The sequence below is a fragment of the Pezoporus flaviventris genome, unplaced genomic scaffold, assembly GCF_033815535.1.
Source record: "Pezoporus flaviventris isolate CSIRO_AGI_PZ_B2104156 unplaced genomic scaffold, CSIRO_AGI_Pfla_v1 ptg000064l, whole genome shotgun sequence".
NCBI lineage: Eukaryota > Metazoa > Chordata > Aves > Psittaciformes > Psittacidae > Pezoporus > Pezoporus flaviventris.
In genome coordinates, this window is record NW_026892612.1 from 4,296,458 (window position 1) to 4,320,323 (window position 23,866).

The 23,866-nt window shown below is 37.1% G+C and overlaps 1 protein-coding gene across 2 annotated transcripts in view; it reads right to left on the reverse strand.

Moving 5' to 3' along the window:
• ADAMTSL1 (ADAMTS like 1) overlaps positions 1-23,866 on the reverse strand; it is a 405,845-nt gene that overhangs the window by 274,889 nt on the left and 107,090 nt on the right. For both annotated transcript variants that reach the window (XM_061470878.1, XM_061470875.1), the window contains exon 2: positions 20,619-20,738. In XM_061470878.1, coding sequence (XP_061326862.1) covers positions 20,619-20,738 — 120 coding nt within the window. The remainder of the gene's footprint in view (positions 1-20,618; positions 20,739-23,866) is intronic.

Here is a 23,866-nt window from a genome sequence, read left to right on the forward strand (position 1 = left end):
CACCTGTTTGGAGAGACAAGACTTCCTTAAGATTTTTGGCAGAAGACAGGTCAGAGGATACAAATAAAGAAGCATCTAAGCAAACTAATCTTGGTAATGCTGAAGTCAGCAGACTTTTTGAGACATGATACTGCAGTCATTTGACAAGTAATTTGGAGAGCACTTAAGGGAGTTCATGACCACTGCAATTAACAGGTATATCTGCTTCCTCTTCATAAGCCTGAGATAGTATCTTGTGGCAGCAGTAGATGCATGCTAGCACTATGAATGATGAAAAACATCTTTAAGCATTTATATTTACATATATATATTATTTACAGAAACTTATTTAGATCATGTTAGGCTTCAGGCTCCTCTGTGGGCTCAAATGAGCAGCCGGAAAACAGAAGTTCTATTCTCAGCTTTGTCTGACCCATAGGTGTCTTTCAACTCACTGCATCAATATTCCTCTTCCTAATTTACTGTGGATTGTCAGCTCCCTGAGGCAAGCACTGTCTTTGATTTCTGTGCATGCAAACAGCCGCTAACACAGAACAGTCTCCAACTCAGCTGAAGTGTTTAGGATTATGTTATGTATTTACAGGTGTGTCTTTAACCAAAAACTTAATGCAGTTTCTCATAAATCTTATCAGTTTTACAAACTTCCAAATCCTCCTGATTTCTATTAGCTGTAGGCCATTTTGTTGATAGCTCTCTCAAATCTTGGTTAAGAATTTCAAAGAGGCAGACTAACAGCTCCTTTTTCATATTCTCTCTGAAAACATAAGCAGTATAACAACTCTTCTTCTTTCTCCAGATATTCAAATGATACATTCAGCTGGATATAATATCAAATATTCTGCATTGTTTGGAGAAAAAGATTGCAAAGCAGAAGTCCAATCTCAGGTAAATGTTACAGAATTGTGGGTAAACATTAGCAGGTATGATAGATTTGTAGAGGTGCAATTGATGAATAGTTCAGGTAAATACAAATCATGTAGACTGTGTTAAAATGTTTGGGAATTGTTTCAGGCAATATCTGTGTTCGAGCTCTTCTTGATGAAAAATGTGGAGTAAATACCACACTAGTTATTTTTTAACCATAAGCAGAGCAAAAGCTGCTGTAAGGACTTAAGCAGAAAGGACAACAGAAGGCCTTAAAAGCATCACAGCTTTTTTTGCTGTTAAAACATCATGCAGTCTGCCAGTAAAACTTTAGAAGCCAGGGACCTTACAACATATAAAGGGAGCATTGCTATTCTGTGATCCAGTGTTCCTATACCTCTGGGTTTGGGAAAAAAAAAAATCAACAAAACACCAAACTAAACCACTAGATTAGCTTGCAATAGGAGAGCCATATTTCATGAGCAGTGTAAAAGGCAAGCCTTAAAAGATTAAGGTTTTAAGAAAATCTCATGAGAATTGGCAGTCCTGTGAAACCAGTATCATGTTGTTGCTTCCTCACTTATTGCTGCACCACATGCAAATCTACTGATAAATCTCATGACCGAAGTGTTAAGGGCCTGAAAGTCAGTTTAAAGACTTTTTAATGATCCTGCTACTAATGCTACTGCTGTTGCCATTACTGAATAAGCCAAATTGAAAGAACATTATGAGAACAGAGAGAAGCAGTTATCTGAGGCTGAAAGTGAGAGGAAAAAATTACATTCAAAAACTCGAGTAGCTCTCACTTGGAGGATCTAGGGCTCACTGCAGAGGCACACTTAGATCACATTTAGTACAACCTCCTTAAAAACCCAAAAGTTGTACAAGATTTTAAATTTGTGATAGAAAATTCATATGCAGAGGAAAACCAAACTAGCTTGAATAAGTTTTTTCATAGAATCATAAAATAATTAGGGAACACTGCCAGAGATGGAGCATTTCAAGGCCAGGTTAGACAGAGCCTTGGGTGACATGGTTTAGTGTGACATGTTCCTGCACACGGAAGGGGGGATGGAACTAGATGATCTTAAGGTCCTTTCCAACCCTAACTATTCTACGATTCTATGATTTACCACTTCTTTGGGCAACCTGTTCCAGTGCCTCACTACCCTAACAGTAAAGAACTTCTTCCTTATATCTAACTGAACTTCCCCTGTTTAAGTTTAAACCCATTATTCCTTGTCCTACAGCTACAGTCCCTGAGTCCATCTCCGGCATCGTTGTAGGACCCCTTCAGATATTGGAAGGCTGCTGAGAATCAGATAGGTAAGAGATAATTACTTACAAGTCACAACTAAATTCTGAAGTCATTCAATAATAGATTTGGTTGGTAGTTTTTTCAGAAAAATTACTTTCAGAGAAATTTGGAAAAATTAATCTGAAGGACAAAAGGAGGAATTGAGGGGATCCTTAGGAAACTGAACAGTAATCAGTGCTTAAGATGGCCAGAATGTTAATGACTGATAGAAATGGGAGAACAACACTAAAAGTCTGAACTAACGCTGATGCAAGAAGGAGCTCAGATGGACTCCAGTTAAATAAAAAACAAATGTGAAACAATTTATTTTCACCTCCTAGGGCCTTTAAATGTTCTCCAAGAAACAAAGACGAGCCTTTTGGATTTTAAGAGTCATGTTTGATGTTGTTTGGTGAGTTAGCTGATAAGTGATCAGATAAAACAGGGAGAAACTGGATGTTGCTGAAAAAAGAATCATTTGGACAGATGCACAGGAAATCTTTCTTCGTTAAGGGTTCTTTTCTGAAGTGAAAGGAAGGTAATGCTGGAGAGAGAAATACTGCATATACATACATAGCAAAATAGCCACATAAAATTTACACTTACTAAATTCAGAAAAGTTGAAAGAAATAACACATTAAACTACTCCTGTAAATTCAGCTGATGTTAGCAGATCTGCTAACAGCCGGAACAAATTTGGCCTAGCATGTTCAATCTGTAAAAGATAAATCATGATAAATAAAAACTGGGGCAATATTCATGGAAGAAACATCATTTTATGCCTCAAAAAAGTGATAAGTATTTTCTACATGCAATATGAACTTATATTTAATTTCAGCTAGATGCAGGTTTCCTTTTCCTCCTATATCATCATTAAATTCCACTGTAAGAGACACATTGCGAGAATAATTCATGTGATTGGTTTATGACATCCATTTAAAATCAGATATCTTGCACATACTGCAAAAAGAAATCCCTGAATGGTTCATAATGTCATATTTTTCTACCTAATAGAAAACCTAATTTCTTTAAAAAAAATAGAAATTTCTTAAAAATATTAGAAAACCTAATTTTTTAGAAAACCTTTTCTAAACCTAATATTTCATCCATGTGTTTTTATTTCCAAGCACAAAACTTAAGAAATCAAAATCACTTAAGTCAAATATCAAATTACCCCAACAGATGCCACAATCCAGTGTAATTTTGCTAATTAGAAATTTGGTGTATTGTGTCTTTAAAGGACAAGGATAATACTAAAACCACTTCTGTTCACTGTGTGTATTCCAACTGACTACATCAAGCTAAATCAATGGAATTTTTTTAAGAACAAATGGAAAAATGAAACTCAAAATAACTACTGAGAAATATTTAGAAGTTGAAGAACGATGATTAAGATGCTTAAGGGGAAGGTTCTATTTCTAGCATCCAGAAGTTAAAAAACAATTTTTCAAATGCCATGATCCAAAGCAAATATAAAAGGTATTTCTGAGAAAAGAACTGAGGTGGTAGGAGAAAAAGGTTCAATGAGCATCCAGTACTCTAGGTGAAACAGCAGTGAGTTATTTGGCAACCTGGTAGCTACACTCAATCATGCTACGTAATGATACTCCTGGGCAAGACCCAATTACATACTTTTAGATACGTCCTCCCCCACTTATCATGGACTTGGGAGCAAAAAAAAAAAAATGTTTAAGGTATTTCATACCAGCAAGTCTTGACTGTATTGTGCAAGTAAAATGTACATCAGCCTGTCTAAGAGTACACATGTAGAAATAAAAAAAAAAGGTATCTGACTATATTGTAGAACGGGGAAAGAATCTAAATTTGAATAGATACGTATTGCAATACTTTTGCTGCAGATAATATCACTGTCCCAAAAAACCTCCCAAAAGTTACACCACTTGTTACACCACTTTTATAACACTGAGTTGTTTTATAAGAGTTAAGCTGGTATTTTCTGCACATATGTAAATGGTCTTGTGATGCAGAATATGAGAATTCTGCCACATGCTACTTTGCTCAGCTAAATTGAAGAAACCTCTAGCTCTCAAGTCAATAACACCAATTCCTGTTATCTTTGAGCAATTCTTCTGGAAGACCTGTTCCTAAATGAAGGACCAAAATATAATTAGGTGACCAATGTATTTGTGCTCTAGCACAAACTTGCTAACTGGCTCCACTGGAATAACTGTTCTCTGAGTCTCTGAAAACAGAAAATTCTCTACTAGTGAGGATTTACCATGGGAGTGATTCCTCTTGTCCTTTCCACAGAGAATGAGACAGGGCACAAAGAAAAGTGCAGCTAACATTCTTGATAGTCTTTCCATACAAGGTCACGTATTAGTGTGGTGGGTTGACCCTCACTGGATGCCAGGTGCCCATTGTGTGTCCTTCAGGAGCAGACTGCTCCAGCATGGGTCCCTTCCATGGGTGCAGCCCTTCAGGAACAGACTGCTCCAGTGTGGGTCCCCTGCAGGGTCACAAATCCTGCAGCAAACCTGTTTGAGTATGGGTTCATCTCTCCATGGGGCCACTGGTCATGCCAGGAGCCTGTTCCAAGTGTGGACTCCATTAGATGGTGTCATAGCCTCCTTTGGGCATCCCCCTGCTCTGGCTTTTGGTCCTGCAGGGGTTGCAGGGTGGATGTCTGCTTCACCATGGACCTCCATGGCCTGCCTCACCATCGTCTTCATCACAGGCTGCAAAGGAATCTCTGCTCCAGCGCCTGGAACACCTCCTCCCCTCCTTCTGCACTGATCTTGGTATCTGCAGAGCTATTGTTCTCACATAATCTCACTTCTCTCTTCCAGCTGCAGTTGCACAGTAACTTTTCCCCCTTCTTAAATCTGTTATTCCACAGGTGCTACCAGTGTTACTGATGGGCTAGGCCTTGGCCAGTGGTGGGTCCATCTTGGAACCTGCTGGCTTTGGCTCTGTCTGACATGGGAGTATCTTCTGGCAGCTTCTATCAGAAGCCTCTTGATACCAAAACCTTGCCGTGCAAAAACAGTATAAATGGACAAGTAGAATACATGCCATCTTTTTCTTCACTTCTACATTTATTCTAGTCCATAAAAGCATGTGGATCTATGAAGTTCTCATTCTGCAGTTTCTTCACAAAAGCACATTCAAGAAGTGATTCTGATTTCTACAGAATGAGGACACAATTGCACAAGCATGAACGTGTTGCCCAAGACTGAAGATTCAAGTTCCATCAAGACTCCTTTATCCTGGCTGCCTTCTGAACTGCAGGTTACAAATGTACCAGCATTCTCTGCTGTCTTCTGAATTCATTGCTGAGGGGTCTGATTTCATGCATTAGCATGTTCATACTCCGTTATCACCAGCCTCATCATTAGCCAAATCTACACAGTACTCATTGCTCCTTACCCCGATATTCCTTCAGGGCATTGACCACCTTTTGGAATTTGATCATTTGTGCTTAAGTTCCACATAAGTCAGGCAGAAAAATAACAAGGAATGTCCCATATTCATTGCTTAAGCCATTTAAAACTAGGCTGGGTAAAATATTTGACAGTATGCTGAATAAAGCAGCAAAGAATTTAATTTCCTGCTGTGGATGTGGGAGTGATAAGATAATCTAATGTAGCATCTCCCTGTCCAATATCCAGAGTTTCTTGATCACTAGTGTTTTAAAAAATATTCCTTAAGACAGCTGCTTCTCAGCACTGCTCATTTTTTTTCTACTTTTGTTTTTTTTCCTTTCTTTTCCACATTAAGTCTATTTATTTCTCTGTTTGATGTCACATTTTTTAAATACTTCCATTGACAGCAGTCTTTTTTACTCCATCTATCTTCATTAATCTCCATTATTACCCAGTTATATGTCTCTAAAGCACTCAGCTTCTCTGCAGCTCAGAGGGCAATTCACACCATATATCATTTCACACAGTCAGTTATGACACTGCTTTTCTCTAGAGCGGTGGAAAGGGAAAAAGATTCCTGCAATGAGATTTTCACTTGAACCCCCTCATGAATATGCAGCAGCAACCAGCAGACAATAAAACCAGTAATGGGGAGTCACTCTTCTTTGCACAGACTGTATTCAGAAATGCAGAATTTTTATATCAAATAAAAAACTCAAGATAATAAAATTAAAGTTAAAAACAAAACCAGTGTAATATGATCTTTTATAAAAGTCACCTTATGTAAAATGGACTTGTCATTTCATAGTTTCGAAACTTGGAGAAAATTGTAATTTTTATTTTTTTTAAAGGTTATTCTAAAACTTTTTCCAAGCACAGTTCTGAAATCCCCAAACTTCTTTTCCAATGAATCTTTAATGTTAAATATCTTCCATCATTTTATGTATTGCACTGCTCATCAGTGAAAAATGTATACACTATTGATAAAGTTGTAAAGACAGTGTCTTTTAGACAACAGAAGATTTTTGTCTTGTGATATTTTATGTTTTCTGAAAGAAAAGCCTAGTGAACATTGAAAATGGCTACTGATATGTGTTATTAAGACATTATGCACTTGAATTGATACTTCAGTCATTAATGTACTGTTCACTCTCTTTAGAAAAGCACCTGAAAAATTACTGTAATAATTATGAACAAGGTTGATTTTATTCCATTGTTTATCCCAGAGGTGACACGTGGAAAACAGACAGTATTTACTCTAAACTGGATCAACATAATCTTGTGTTTCCAATATAACTGATGACACCAAGCTGTGTGGTTCGGTTGATTCGCTGGAGGGAAGGAATTCCATCCAGAAGGACCTTGACACGCTTGTGAGGTGGGCTGATGCCAACCTCATGAAGTTTAACCATGCCAAGTGCAAGGTCCTACACCTGGGTCGGGGCAATCTCAGGCACAGCTACAGGGTGGGCAGGGAAGAGATTCAGAGCAGCCCTGCAGAGAAGGACTTGGGGGTGTTGGTCAATGAGGAAATGAACATGAGCCGGCTTCAGTGTGTGCTCGCAGCCCAGAAAGCCAACAGTATCCTGGGCTGCATCAAAAGGAGCATGGAAAGCAGGTCAAAGGAGGTGATCCTGCCCCTCTACTCTGCTCCCGTGAGACCTCACCTGGAGTATTGTGTGCAGTTCTGGTGTCCTCAACATAAAAAGGACATGGAACTGTTGGAACAAGACCAGAGAAGGGCCACGAGGATGATCAGGGGACTGGAGCACCTCCCATATGAAGAAAGGCTGAGGAAGTTGGGGCTGTTCAGCCTGGAGAAGAGAAGGCTGCGTGGAGACCTCATAGCAGCCTTCCAGTATCTGAAGGGGGCCTATAAGGGTGCTGGGAAGGAACTCTTCATTAGGGACTGTAGTGACAGGACAAGAGGTAATGGGTTAAAACTTAAACAGGGGAGGTTTAGATTGGATATAAGGAAGAAATTCTTTCCTGTTAGGGTGGCGAGGCACTGGAATAGGTTGCCCAGGGAGGTTGTGAATGCTCCATCCCTGGCAGTGCTCAACGCCAGGCTGGATGAGGCCTTGTGTGGCATGGTTTAGTGTGAGCTGTCCCTGCCCATGGCAGGGGGGTTGGACTTAGATGATCTTAAGGTCGTTTCCAACCCTAACGATTCTATGATTCTATAACTTTAGAAGTTGCAATAAGTCTTTAGAATTTTTTTCTGCTGATTTCTGCTACTTCCATTAAGCTCCCAACATTTCCACTGTAGAGATAGAATCTGTGTGATAGTCTGATATATAGTGTAGATCATGCTATTTTGTTCCTCCTCACAAGGCAAACCATCCGTCAGATCTAGGGACAGATACTATGACGATGTGGGACATTTGACACACATGTTCCTTACCTGACTGTGATACAGAAAAGGATAAGAGAAATAGGCAAATGGCAGCACAATAATGTGCAAAGAATGACAAGGAATAAAAGTGTATGGGTAGGAGCAGAAGTCACATGATCACATAAAACTGTAGCCTGATGTGGAAGGATGAAACACACACTTAAGCAAGGATACCAGGCAGCATAATAAGACAGGATACAATTTCTGATGCAGAAGAGAAATAGACTTCGAAGGGTGGAGGAATCCCATCCTTGGGACCTGCAATTATGACTGGAATATAGCTGCTGGAAAGTATTATACGTGCTGCAAAGACAAGAACAAAAGGAAACATACATACATAATATATTGATGACATCCAGCTGCCTTCTCTGACTTTCAGATCACTGTCATCTACAAATCTTATCCTGGAACACTTCCTTTTGCTGAAATTTGTTTGAATTGGTTAAAATTGTTCACCAAAACATCACGTGGTCATGGTAGCCTCTAGAGGAATAAGAAGGAATATAGAGTCTTAAGACATTAGCTCAGATCAAAATATTCCCAGGTAGGGACAATCAGGGATTGGTTTTGGATATGAAGTTCTGCAGTGTTACTGGAGGAACTAATAGGAATCATGTCACTACAGAAAGCTATCTGTCCAAATACAGATAGCTACTAAGAACAGGATATTGAGATTTCTGGATGCAGCCTCTAAGAGAGTCACTAAACCTGTAAGAGGAATTGCTATTTTAAATCTGGTAATTTAGATAGAGAAATTGCAAAACTTATTATAGAAAACAGTCTCATGAAAAAGTAGACATTGTGCTCTACCCATTAATCTTTGTGAAGAAAATTTGAAAAGGATCTATAGCTAAAGCCTATGATAAAATCATATAAATAAATTTGATGAAATATGCATAGGAAAAGCAAACCAAAAAGGACAGTTCTGCAGTGAGGAGGGGTTTGAGATGGAAGATTGTTTATATACTGCTGGGAAATCATGTAAAGATTTTTTCTTTCCCCCATAAAGAAAGGTGATATGGAATATGAGGACAAAGCTAAAACTAGGAACAGGGCTCATGATACTCAAGACATGGAAAGGAAAGCAACCATGCAGTGAAGAAGTCAGTAGCTTAAGTCAGAAGGCAGAAAGCTATCCATTCATCTCATAACATCAAGAAGTTTAAAAAACATACCAAAAAAAAAAAAAATCTGGCAGATCATATTTCTTTTGTAAGATAAATGTGAAACATAACATAAGCAAAGTTGAAAATAATATTTTTAACTATCAAAGCAATAAGACTTTGGAATAACCTTGCACTAAAAGCAGCAGAGCAAACAACTTAAACAGAACTTTGGTGGGTCCTGAGAGGCATATAAAGCTAATTACACAATGATGTTCCCTGACACAGGGATATGTTGCATTCATAGATTTCCTTTTGTCTTTCCCTTTTGTTATCTTCACACACTAAATTTGAAGATAGGTTGCTCAAAAGGAAGTGAAAGGTGCTTTTGGCATGCAGAAGCCTTACAGAAGATTATACTCAAATATACTTAACTTTACTTGGGCCCTATACAGAGTTTGCAGAGATAAACTATAAGATAGGCATTTAGGAAATAAAACTTAACACAGAAATGATTGGAAAAAACAGATGTGGAAGCTGGCAAGACTTGGTTAACACGGATCCCACTTTATTTACATCCTGCAAAACTAGGCTATCTCTTAAGAAGGGAAAGAGAAGAAATAGAAGTAGAATCCAGGCATATCCAGAGAGAGGAAAAAAAAAAAAAAAAAGCTAGATTTTTAAGGACTTAAGAATTAGAGTAAAATGAGGAAGAAGAAATGATTGATAGAGGTTAATAATAAAAGAAATGCTCATTTTTCTTTACTGCTTGTTTATTTCAACCTGTTTCTGACTAACATCAATATAAAAAAAGATTAAGCGGTGATAATTTCAGTCTCTATTCCCAATAGTTTAGTATTATTATTCATATAACGATTAGGAACAATATGTTTATAACCATACATCTGTATAGAATTTCACAAGAGAATAAGATAGCTTTTATTTTCTGAAAAACTCGGGTAAAAGTCAAGGACAAATTCCTCTCCTCCAAACATCCTTCTTAACTGGAATGTTGTCAACCTGATGGCGCTTTGCAAACATTACTAGGGCCTGGGGGGAAGTGAGTGAACGAATTGCCTGACTAGGTTTAAACCACGACACCAACAGGCAATGTATTTTACTTTAGGCCTCAATGAGGACAGTATTAGAAGCACTTCTTGTTATCATAGGCAATGTCTTTCAGAAAAAATAAAAAAGATCCCCAAGTCATTTAACTACACCCTTAAAAAATTACAACAAAAAGAAAGCAAAAGATTGTCCATAATTAGTGGTTTGGTTTGGTTTGGTTTGGTTTGGGGTTTTTTTTGGTTTGGTTGTTGATGGGCTTGGGTTTTTTTTGGCTTTTGGTTTTTTAGTAATTGGAATACCGTAGAATCCATAATGGTAAGTTCCAGGACACCTATTAATTGCTTCATGTAGTGGACATATGAGTTTGGAAGTTTTTTAAATTTGTAATTTGCTTCATTAAGTCAGTAGTACATTCTAACTCCAAATTATTCTCTTTTCTGTAGCTGAAAGATAATTACACTTAAAATATATCTGAAAACACAGATTAGGGATAGATAGTTGTAATATTTATATTACATTTGTGTCCAGCAGTATAAAAACATATGTACTGCCATATACATTTATGTCTATATATAGATACTTAAAATCAACAACTATAAATACGATTATTTATATCTATGTTTTCAAACTGTTATTTTAACCATTTAGGAAATTTAAAATTACTCTGTTTTAACAAGCATTAAGTGTATGAAGAACCATAAAAAAAGAGCTAAGAACAATTAAGAGCATGTATTTGTATTACAAATCTTAAAGAATCATGTAGTAAATGGATAGAAATACTTCTAAATTTCACCTTTTTTTATTAAAAAAACCTAACTACCTACCTCTATCTGTTTAAACAGGAGGCTATGACCACAGCTGTATAGGAGATTATCTGAGTGGAAAAGAAGACAGAAAGATACGAACCATAACTATCAAATTACTTTTTAATTTGATTTTGGGAGCGTGACATCAGATGTCAGTACTGTATCTTCTAATTAAGAACAATGGCACATCTTTCCTAGTCATGTGTAGCTCTTGTCACTAAGAAACAACATCTCTTATCCTCAGAGCTAAAAGCAATAAAAAGCTTCAACATTGTCCTTCTACTTCTGTGATCCTTTGCAGTCCAGTATGCATTTTGTATTAATTCTACAAGGGATTTTTTTGGAATTTAGTATTCCCTGATTTAACCTATAGATGACATTCTGCCATAGAAAAATTACCATCAAAGACTTCAATATTGGAAATCTAAGCCTTATTTCTCACAACAGATTTTAAAGCAAATCCAAGTAAAGAACAAAACAAAACAACAGCAACAACACAACAAAACACAGAAAAAAAAACACAAACAAAAAAAAAAACACAAAAAAACCCCACACCAACCCTCCCCCCTTAGAAACAAATAAACAAACAAACAAAAAGACCCCATAAATAACTCTGTATTTGAGGGCCAAACAAGAAAACTGAAATGAAAAATAAAGTCCAGTTTCTATAAAGAAACTGCAGTGAGATAGATGGCCATATTTGCTAATTAGCCAGGGAATAGATTAGGAAAGTTAAAGGCCTGACAGAACTAAGTTTGGCCAGGGACATTAAGAGGGAGAAGAAATGCTTCTACAGGTACACTGTGGATAAAAGGAAGATAAAAGAAAATATGAGCCCTCTCCAGAAAGGAATGGGAGACCTGGTCACCTGCACATGGAGAAAGCCAAGGTACTGAATAACTTTTTTGCCTTGGTCTTCACCAGTAAGAGCTCTACTTTTGGTGGATAAGGAAAGAACAGCTGACAGCATTTACCTGGACTTGTGCAAGGCATTTGACACTGTTCTTCATGACATCCTTGTCTCTAAATTGGAGACACATGGATGTGATGGATGGTCCACTCCGTGGATAAGGAATTGGCTGGACAGTCGCATGCAGAGTCATGGTCAATCACTGTCCAAGTGGAGACCAGTGATAAGCAGTGTTCCTCAGGGGTCAGAATCAGGACTGGCACCGTTTAACATCTTTGTCAGTAACATGGACAGTGGGACTGATGCACCCTCAGCAAGTTTGCAGATGACACCAAGCTGTGTGGTATGGTTGATATGCTGAAGGGAAGGGATGCCATCCAGATTGAGCTGGACAGGCTCAAGAGGTGGGCCCGTGTAAACCTCATGAAGTTCAACAAGGAAAAGTGCAAAGTCCTGCAGCTGGGTCAAGCACAGCTACAGGCTGGGCAGAGAACAGACTGAGAACAGCTCTGAGGAGAAAGACTTGGATGTGTTGGCTGATAAGAAGGTCAAAATGAGCTGGCTTCAGTGAGTGCTTGCAGCCCAGAAAGCCAATCATACCCTGGGCTGCATGAAAAGGAGTGTGATCACAGGTCAAGGGAGACGATTCTCCCTCTCTCCTCCACTCTAATGAGACCCCACTTGCAGTACTGCATCCAGCCCCAGGGCCACCAGTATAAGACTGACATGGACCTGCTGCAGTGAGTCCAGAGGAGGGCCATGAAGGTGATCAGAGGGCTGGAGCCTTTCTCCTTTGAAGACAGGCTGAGACAGTTGGGCTTGTTCAACCTGGAGAAGAGAAGTCTCCAGGGAAAGCTTATAAAAACCTTCCAGTACCTAAAGGATACGTAGTGACAGAAGGGGGAATTGCTTTAATCTGAAAGAGGGTAAATTTAGATTAGATATTAGGAAGATATTCTTTGCTATGTGGGTGGTGAGACACTGGAACAGGCTTCCCAGAGCAGATGTGCCTGCCCCATCTCTGAATTGGATCACTCCAATGGTACACGCTATAAATCAGCCCAAAGCATGGCTAATTACAGTTTGCTCTCAGCAAAAATAAGAGAGCCATGTACTCAAGAGAGGCTGGCAGGTGCCTGGAGAGGTCTACAGCTCCAGCCCCTGTCCAAAGTAGGCTTAACCAAAGGTCCAAACCAGGCTGCTCAAATATTCCACATTCAGGGCATGAAACTCCACAGGAGCTAAACCAGCCCTGATTTTGTAGACTCTCCTTATAGGGCAAGGTCTCCAGTCCCACTGGCTTGGTGGATTCCTCTCACCTCCAGCCAGTTTGTTGGTGTCTTCTCTGCATGCAGGGCAATGTGGTCTGATGAACACAGTGTAGAGGAGATAATCCCTTCCTTGGGTCTTGGGCTTGCCTTGTGCTCAAATCCCCAGACAATGCTGTCCCTCATTGCTGCTGATGTATGTGGGTAGGTGCTGCTTAGCTTGCGACCCACCAGGGCCATCATCCCAAGCTGCTCCTTGGTCCTAGACTGCATCCCACAGGGTTCTGCCTTCCCAGGAAAGATGTTCCTGTTGGCAAATTTCTACCAAGGTTACCCAGGATGGCAGCTATGCCCTCAAGAATATATGCTATTCTAACAAAGTTTTTGGAATGTAACACTCCCATATTTTCTTCTCTGTAGGTTGAAACCAAAGATAGAAAAATTTATACACACATATTACAAACTCTGTGGATGCTACTTTACTATATATCAACCACTGTGGTTTCTAAATAGACACAGAATACCTAATATAACTTGCAGGTCCTTAGGCACATTTGTTAATTTATTTTAAAATAATCTATTCATTTGTTTTAGATTCATATATAAAGTCCATATTAACATAAAAAGATGAGAATTTTTTTCCACAACCTTTTTATCACAATTCTGGTTTAAATCATAGAGTGCTGAAGACAAAAAAAAAGTTTATCCCTGATGAAGATGACATAACTAGTCAGTGATGCATGTAGGAATAAAAGTTATATCGTACCTTTCTTGCAACACAAAAATGTAACATATTTTTTTTCCCCACAGAATGGGTGAAAAATAAAAATTCTCCTCACGTAGAAGTTTGCATATAGAATTTTCAGTGGCAAGTGAAGCAACTGGCTCTGAGGACTTAGACCACATTAAACCCATCCTTTGCCCCCAGAAATTCTCAATAAAATTCTTCATCCAGGTCTTAATCCAGAAGCTGTACAATGAGCAAGGAATACAGCATCTAAAACCTGAATTCAGAACACACAGAGTGGTCAAGAGATTTATTTCTGTGATCCACTACAACAAAGGCAAAACTCGCCTCTGCATAATAAAGATTTCTCAGAAGTAAGTACTATACTGAAAAAAAATTTCCGGGGAAGATTTCCCACCCCTCCTTCTTGTCCAAACCTCACTATTTTCTGATCTTTATGCAGATTGATTCTAATCTTCATCATAAATAGGAATGCTAAAATATACCTACCATTGTACATTCACATTCAAAAAAGAAGATTGTTCCAGTGCCCACACTATTTAGCCTAAGGAACAAGAAAGAGCAAATATCGCTGCTACTGAAGGAGATAGGTAAGAATGAGCAAAAAAAAAATACAAGGAATAGAAATAGCTTCCCATTCAAATAGTATTCTCTCTGCAGAATGAAAAATAACTAATACACTTTGGATAAGACATTGTAGGCATAAAAGGTCATACCAGATGATGCAAGAATTCAATACGCTTATTCCGAAAGCAGACTCCGGCAACAATCTCTGTGTAGCAGAAAAAGTATTACAGTAGATAGTAATTTCAAGGCTAGACATCATATGTTCTATAACTTGTAGCAGAATATTTCTGATAAACTCACTGTTTAGACTCTGCCAATAATCTTTTGCTGCTTGCTTTCCCAAAAGTCTGCATAAAATATGGTATGATCAGACTTACAAACATCTTGTTATAAGGCATTACGGATTACTGCCAACATATTTGGATACAGGCCTGCAGTACTAATCTGAAAGCTACAAATAAGAAATGGAAGCCATGAAAAACATACAAGAACAAAACTGAATGTGATCTTCAAATAAGGATTTAATAAGACAATTATGGAATGATAATTAAAAGATTAACCACATTCATCCAGATTTAACAATTCAGTATGTGGCAACTAGTTATTGAAACCATGCTGTGCTTCATGATACTGCAATTGAAGACAAGCAATTTAGGATTTATTCTGATTTATTCACAGCTTTTCAAAGAATTACCATTCAGATGTAGATATTAGGAGCAGAGTAAATGTTACAAAACAGTTCTGCAAGCAGACACTGGATTCTGACCATGTACAGGCTTTAGCAACATCTACAACCTCAGTTGCTGACTTCTTTGGATGACCATGGAAACACACAAGCTTCATCTACATGTTCATACAAAGTCACTTCTAAAAGTTTATGCTCTTGAATACCATCACTGCAAGCTTCATGGCAACCATGAGATGAGGATCACATTAACATCCTTATAGAAAAAAAAAAAAAGGGAAAGAAAAAAAAGGGGAAAAAAAAAAGGAAAAAAAAAAAAGGAAAGAGACCTAGGGCAAGGGAAACAGACTTTCTGGCACTGCCAGTGGAGATTTAGAATCCAAGCCTTCTGATCATTGGTGTAAACTGTATGCTCATCTGCCAGTGGTTTTTGCTGATACTGAAATGGGCAGTGTCCTACTTAACACAGCTCAGGAGCACGAGTTTCCAAAACCCTTCATCAGTGCCCTAGACCAGAGGCAACTCAGCAAACCAGTCCAGGATATTATGGTACACATGACAGTGACAAAATATGTAGGCATAGAGGCTTACTTTTTGGTGAGTAAACTAAATTTAGACTCTAATCCCTGCCAGTGATTTTTCAGTAGTGTAATTTTTCTAGGAATAATTCCCTGGCATAGCTTAGTGTGACTCAAAAAGGAAAAAGTTTAAGCATTTCTAACATTCTCTAATCCCTCCAATGTGCTGCCTCTCCCTTAGATAGTCAAAGCTCCCTAGGCTGGATTTTTCAGCCCCCATTCTCAGGAGGCAGCCTACGCCTGTGTAAACAGGGAATGCAAAAAAAAAGTAATCCTCCTTTAATTTTCAGTGATGCTGAGAGGCACTGGCAAAGGAGTCTCTACCAACTGTAAGAGGCAGCGTTGATTCCAAAGTTTCCGTGCCTATATTCAGCGCAGCTAAGGAAGTTCTGTACAACTGGGAAGTAAGAAAAGTGTTTTTGAAAAGCCTGTGATCCCAAAGCATCACAGGCCATTGTTCAGAAGTCTCATTTTGACCACCAGAAAAGAAAATCTGGAAGAGTAAGTTGTGGCTTTTTCCTCTTGTTTGTCCCAGACAACTTAGTACTGAGCATCTGCTAAAATTTTTACATTTATTTCATGCTTCCAAGCCTCATGTTGCAAACATGGCATCTAGATAAGCTTATGCGCATTATAAAGGGGTACTGTGTGTTCCTATATCTGCAATTAGTTATATCTGGCATATACGTATTATATATGCACATACAATAAAAGAAAGAAAACTAACAGATCTTCAGAGATATACCAGCCTAACACAGAAATATGAAGTTATGAGGAATGGTAAACCTGCAAGCAACTATATTTATGAAACCTCATTTTTTACTAGTGTGATCAGTTAATATTTATAAAATAGAAAATCAGAAAACATTTGCCTAGCAGTAGAAAAAGACATTCTTAGTCAAGGATGTAATCTGAGTTCAACAAAAAGAGCACTTTTCTCCAAAATATTTAAATGAGTAACTCACTTCATCATCACTACTGGTTAAACGATTATATCTCTTTTCATTCATGCTTCGCCTTCTATAAAACAATTCAAGGTGAAATTCAAGACCTCAGGTAGAACAGCAAGTTTGGAATACCTCAGGTCAGTATCTGTCTAGCTTGCTAGAGACCTTTTATATTATTCTTTCATTCATTTTATTGTACCTTACTTAATAAATTCCATTAAAAGTTCTATATAATTTTTGCCAATTAAATAAAAAGGGAGAATTGCACATTTAAATGAAGAAGAGAATCACACAATCTGCAGTCAAGGTTCCATTTAACTGAAAAAAAATGGAATGGCTGTTCTCATCTCTAAAGATACAAGATGCTCATAGCAATGATGTTGACCCCGTGGCCTTAGGGGCATCCTGCTACTCTAAGGAAATCAAGCACTTAAGGCATGAAAGTGAGCTTCACAAACCATGTTCTGCCACACCATGCAGCTGCTATAGATGGTGGCTCAGAAGTTTGTGCCCTAATGATTTATCACTATTTTTCTTAACATCCCAGACTATTTGACTTGGATCTCTCTGAGGGCATTATTTGCCAGAGAACTCCTAAGCAATTCCTGGTCTCCTAAACAATCTTGTGTGTAAGTAGAAATAAAGACAATTCTGCTTTACAATCCCCAAAACGGAAGTCAATCTTATGGTTTTTTTTCCCCAGGACAGGTGCATTGTTTTCAAATAATTGGGTTGGCAGCAACATACACAGGAGTATCTTAATTCGCACCAGGGAGATCTGTTCTTTACAAAGAGTAAACACAAGGTAAGTCTGAAGGCAGAAAAGAGTTCCTTTTATCATCAAAGCATTTTAGCATTTATCTATCGTGTCAGCAGTTGCAAGAGGCAGGCCCTGTAATTCCTGTGGTCTTACAATTTCTCATCCCTAGGGAACTCAAAGCTGGATTCAGCAGCACTGTTTTATAACCATTTAGAAATACATGATCTGTAGCTGAGAAGCTTGGAAATTCCTTAGTTAACAGGCTGAACTCTATCGATACACATCAGATAATTCAGAGTACAAAGGAAAAAAAAAAATATGGCTCAGAAATAGCATAAATAAAATATTCATTATATTTCAATTCTGAAAATAATCACCTCCATCTGGAATGCCTAAGCAATACACTGTAAATACCAGAATCAACTGATACAGAGAAAAAAAGTTTTAGACACCCATCTTAGATTTTCTTTACCATACACAGGGCTTGCTTTCATTCTGACTTTTTAGGTAAAAGTTTTAAATAATTTCTTAGTAAAACAGTTACTTTTAAAGAACTACCTCAGGATTCATGAATCCCAAATAACATTATCCCTGCCTTTCAGGAGCACATAAGTAGGAACTCTCAGAAAACTGCAGGAGAATAATTTTTGGGATGCTCTTTAAACTAGGAACTTCCCTAACTTTAAGTTTTGTTTCAACTAAGCAGTCTACATCCATGCACTCCATTATATTTTAATTATTTTGCCTTAGTTCTTGAATTATTTTCAATATTTTTTCCAGAAAAAGAAGGAAAACCAACATAATCTAGGAACTAAGAAAATGATGAAAATATAAACCTCCTCTGGCTTCTAGTAACTTCCCCCCTCCGCCCCCCGAAAGTTAATGATCGTGAAACTACACTAAGAGACTTGCAGTTTACTGCTTATATTGAAATGGAAACTGTAATACCCAATGGCTACAGTTGTAAAAGGCTAAATCATATCACTTGCAAGGGTGGAAATATAATTGAAAGATACGGGAAGCGCCTCTGTGAGCTATTTCAGTGAGCAAGATAAAGCTCACAGGTTGTAGAAACAGGGTATCCACTATGGTAGAGTGAAAATGGTGACATCATGTTCTATACTCTTCACTGGACATTAATTATATAATTACCGTAAGCTAAGATATTTGGGCTAAATTACACTCTTTAACACACAAGCTTGCAAACAATTGCTTAAAACCGCCTCAAAAGCAGAGAGTGTAAGCATTTCCTCATTAAGCATATATTCTCTGGCAACTGGTTACAACAACCAAAAGCTCTTTTGATCTCAAGAAAAGTAGATTTTTTTGACAATGTCTGTGAGCTTTTGAATCTGCATCTGTAAAATAGGAACAATAACTGTATTTTCCGCAGAAATTCTAGTAAACAAATTCACTAATATTAAAGAAACAGAATTGTAGAGTAAGTGCCAGAGAAAAGCTCTTGCTAAAATTAATGCTTGTCTTTGAAATAAAGTCTCATAGCACACAGCATACAACTCTTGATTCCCCATGCATAGTTAAAATATTTCAGGCGAAATACAGAAAAGATACTTCAAGTTCTTCCATACTATGTGTTCCCTAACTGAATAAATCATGCAGAGAAAACAGTATGTGCTTGTGTAGTTGAAGATGTTGTCACAAGAAGATTAGGTTGGAATAAATGTTCTTTAAGTCATACTTTAATGAAAATTGCAAAGCGGTATTTTCTGTCTGATATTCTTTCAGTGTAGTTGTGTTTTTATATATATATAACTGCACAGAAAGATGACAGGAATGACACCTGATCTTTGTGAAATACACTTATAAACAAGCACTTATAACCTAAGATCAGCATAACACAGAAAAACAATTAATCAGTTCAGTGGTACCTAAAAAACTTGTAATAGAATACTACTTTCTTCTTTGGACCACAGAGAATAAATGGTTTTAATGAATAACAATTTCAGCCATATGTTCTTGCTGAGTGGATGGGGGTAGCAAAAGACCAGCACCCTGTTCAATGAATCTTTATTTTCCTGGCAATAAAGCAGTTGTTTGATATGATCCTGAACTGCCATAAAATTACCCACAGTGGTAGAATGAAGCACTGGTTTTGCCTGATCTGAAACCTTAGCAGTTGTAAAGCACTAAGCACAAATTCTCTGAGAGCAGATGGATTAGCACAAACACAGTGGATTGTTTAATACCCTCACTCCTTTTGTTAACTGGATTCTTTGACCTGAGCAACATGACTTATCAAAAGACACCCACCCCATCCTTCCAAAGTCCTATCTCTATGTGCTCCCACCAATGATTATTGGCACTAAGGAAGGTAACATCAGGCATTGCCCTCTGAGGCAATGAGAAAAAGTTGATTAAAAAGGCAATAAACATGGCTGTGCCAACATTTAATTATTCTAGAACCACTTTCCTTTTCATTTTCTGTCCTATAGAGTCTTTATTTTGAACTTTAATCCCTAAAATACATCACCCATTAATGGTAATATTAGATACTAATGCACCACTAATTCTGTTAAACTACAATGTGTTGGACATAATAATAGATTAGCCCTTGAAAATATCAGACCTATATATTTACTGCAATTTAAATCACTTGGCTTGCATAATTTGATCTTAAAACATGATTAAGTATAACTCTCAAGTTCTTTACTTTCATATTCTTTTCTTCAAAAATATCAGAGAATCAGCTGCTAGACAGACATGAAGCCCTTCAGACCTGAAAAAAATACATACAAGGCATATATACAAGAGAGTGAAGAGAGATTTTTCATAAAATTGTTTCCCTATTTCTTACATTCCTTGGTGCATTTTATAAAATAATTCTTTAGAAAGTGTTACTTCTTTTAACATAACCTGTGAATTTAACTTTACTCATATTTAATGAAAAAAAAATCACTTTGCATGTGCAAATCAAACAATGCTAGCAAATCAGACTGCCAAAATTCTGAATGAGAAAAATTTTCATTATAAAGCAAAAGACCAATGGAAGTTTATTTTGAAAAAGCCTGTATAATAATGAATGCATTTGACACTCACCCTATGAACAGCCTTTTTGTATATGGAATTTCCAATATTTTTCTGGTGATATTTTTATGCAGCATATCTAGTTTTGTAACTTAACATAACTGATAAAGCAGAATGAAAGACCTATCACAAAATCTGTATTCCTGCAAACATTTCTGATGAAATATTTTGGGATAATAGAAGATTCCTACCGGATCTTCTGTTTTGTGGTTATGCAGCAAATCAGATAGGAAATCATCATGAAGACTTTCTCTCCGAATCAATGTAAATTCACGAAGGAAAACTGCTCCTTGATTTTGGTCTCCGTGAACCTAAAAGGAAAGCATCATATCAGGAAAAGCAAAATTTTAATACTGTCACAGATACAATTGTAATATCCAGATAAATCAGACTGGAAGATTAAATTGTCTGTTTATGGTCCTTTATTCCATTACTAAACTGATCCTAACTGGTCAGTATTGCCACTAATGAAAACAAATACATGCATTTAAAGAAAGTCATAGTTACTTGATAACTGCCATTTACATGAGATTCTGCTGTAAAGTAAGTCTCTATGCTATTACTTGCAGCCTTGGTCTATACAGTAGAAGACAGTTAAAACCTCTTTTGTGAAATAAATTGAGTTTTATTTTTACTTTATGAAACTGATCATATTTGTCCAGCATTTTAATGCTCTATCATAAGAAGAGAGAGCTTAAAACTTCTGAGGGACAGAAAAAAAATATGTATAAGAACTTTGGCTAGCAAACTCAAATATGCACATGCACTCTAAATCATCTAGACTACACCTATTTTTTTCAAGCTCAGGAAGACTTATAAGCTACTTGAGAAAGAGGTTGTTTCTTCACTAAGTGTCTAACCAACACCTATCAAGATGTCATAGGTACTATTATGGTATTGTTATAGTTTTTGGAAAGAAATAATGAAAACAAATCCACATCATTCTTCAAGCTCCAACATGCTTTCTTTTTTTTTACTTTGGTTATCCAAGCCAAACAATGATTATTTTTTGATTATTTTTTTTTAGGTAGAGAGAAAATTTTAAATAGTGGAAACTGGTGGAACATCAGGGAGGTTTTTTTACATGTTAATGGAATATGTGGTTTTCATTAGACTGACAAAAAAAATTCCACTATAGGTGAAACACCCATAAAGTTTGTAAACAACCAGAAACTGGAAGTATATTGTCAACTGAAAATCTAGTAGATTCTTTTCAGTTTTCAACACTTCACAATGTATTTCGAATTTGACTCAGCCTGAGAATAGTATATTTTACCAAATGGCAAAGAATATCTTGTAATTTAGTATTTAACAACAGAGACTGCAGTTCTCATATGAAATAGGCAAGAGTAATTATCATAGATAATTTTTTGTGTGAGATACTGATTTATGTTCCTATAAAGGTATGGAAATACACATGCATGGTAAATGTGGCATTTAGAATTTCTGGTTAGCTTTTTTTTGTTTCTCCATCATACAACAATCACAAACGGTAGATAGGATATTTCCTCTTCTATTTAAGATGAGCGCAAGACTTTTAAATGAACTGTTGTTATTACTCACAAGTGCTATATTACTAAATTTATTTTACTAACAAGAAAGTCCACGCTCTGCTGCTTTTAATATGACTGTTTATTCTATTCATTCTTCTGCATGCCCCCCAGATGCCATATATATCCTAGTTTTACTTGTCCTAGCTGAGAAGTTCAGATCAAAAAGAAGGCTTGGGTGTACCATGAATATGATGGGTAGTATGTGGGGGGAGAATGAAGTACAGATTTGCCTTGCCATACCCTACAGGTGAGCTGGTACTGCTGTTTGAGAGGAGGCAATCCTCCTTGCTAGTGGGGAAGTGAGATCAGAACTGCTGCAAACCTAGTGCAGCTATAATGGGGTGACTAGAAGGAGATGAGCTAATAAAACTAAAATGGGAGATGGGAATATCTGAACATGAAGTGGGTAGTGGGAAGAAGTAAGAGTCTCTAAAGCCAAGCTTTACACTGGTTAACATAAAAGACTTTCTCTTTCACATAAGCCTCTTGTCTGTAGCAGTAAAATATAGGGCACCTAATTCTTCTGGTTGCTTTGAGCTCCTCTGTGTAAATTTTAAGATAAACAAACAAAAAACAAAACCAACCAACCAACCAAAACCCCCAAGACTTTTCACAAAACGAACAGTTTTACAAGTTTTAAAATTCATACCTAGTCTCCCATCTTGTGGATAACATTGAGAGACACACCTGCTGATATGCCTCTTATTTTATTGAGTCAAAGCAATGAAGAATCCTCAGGGATGTGCGAGAAACATGCATGTGTCCAAAAGAAAAAGAAGTCCTACTACTGAAGCATGTTCATTTTGCAATAGATACTATGGACAAACTATTATAAAAATGTCCCTGAAATAGCTTACATTTCATAAAAGATTTTCAGCCCAGGATTGGCAAAAGATGTTTAACAATAGAAGTTATTTCAAGAAAGAAAACCTGTACCTTTGTTTTAAGTAACAGTTTCTACTTATATTAAGCACTTATTGGTCAGCAAATATAATGTAAAATTATGATGAATTAGGTTTTTGTACAGTTTTGTTCTTCTGATATCAGAAGTCAAATTACAGATAGTGCAAAGAGTCCCTTCCTCACCAACGATTCACATTCCTGCTTAGCATTTTTCCTCTATAAAAATATGCGCAGATTCTGCAAAATCTTTTTCTTATAGGAGGAGTCAACTTACTACAATTTCAAACTGTTTTTCAAAAAGAAATGAAACCTATGGAGGTACTGTGTTATCTTCATAAGTCATTAACAGTTATCATAAACACTTCATAAAGAATGCATTTGCAGTACCAATAATCTCAATAATGTATTGCTAACCTTTAAAACTTGACTATTTACCATATCAATACTAAGATTTTAACTCCTGGTAGTAACATGGGAGTGAAGCAGATGCCAGAGGCACTACACAGGAAGAGTAGAAAGGCCAAAAGAGGGGAAAAAAAAAGGTATTGGGAAACGGAGGATGAACCAGAAATAAACCCCAAGAGAAGCAGTAACGAAAGCATTAATTTTATTTTTTATTCTCAGCAAAACTGAATGATAAAGTCTCAAAAAAAGAAGAGAACTGAAAAACATGCTATAATCTAAAAAATGTTATTCTCCTCTTGATTTAGATTATGCACTTTTCTGTAATTCCTCCTGGGTTCACTGTAATTTATACAAATGCTGATGATTAGTCCTAGTAGGCTATAGCCATACTTACTGAGAGAGCTGGAATCAATCTGTTTAAGATGAGTGTCAGTAAATTGGATTAATATCTGGAAAGACTGTTTTCCATTTTTCAAGTTTCCTTAAAGTCTTGGCTACATATATATCATCATTTCATTATCTCAGAAAACCTATTATCATTGTAATGCAGCCACCATATCTCTCATCTCTGTTCCTTC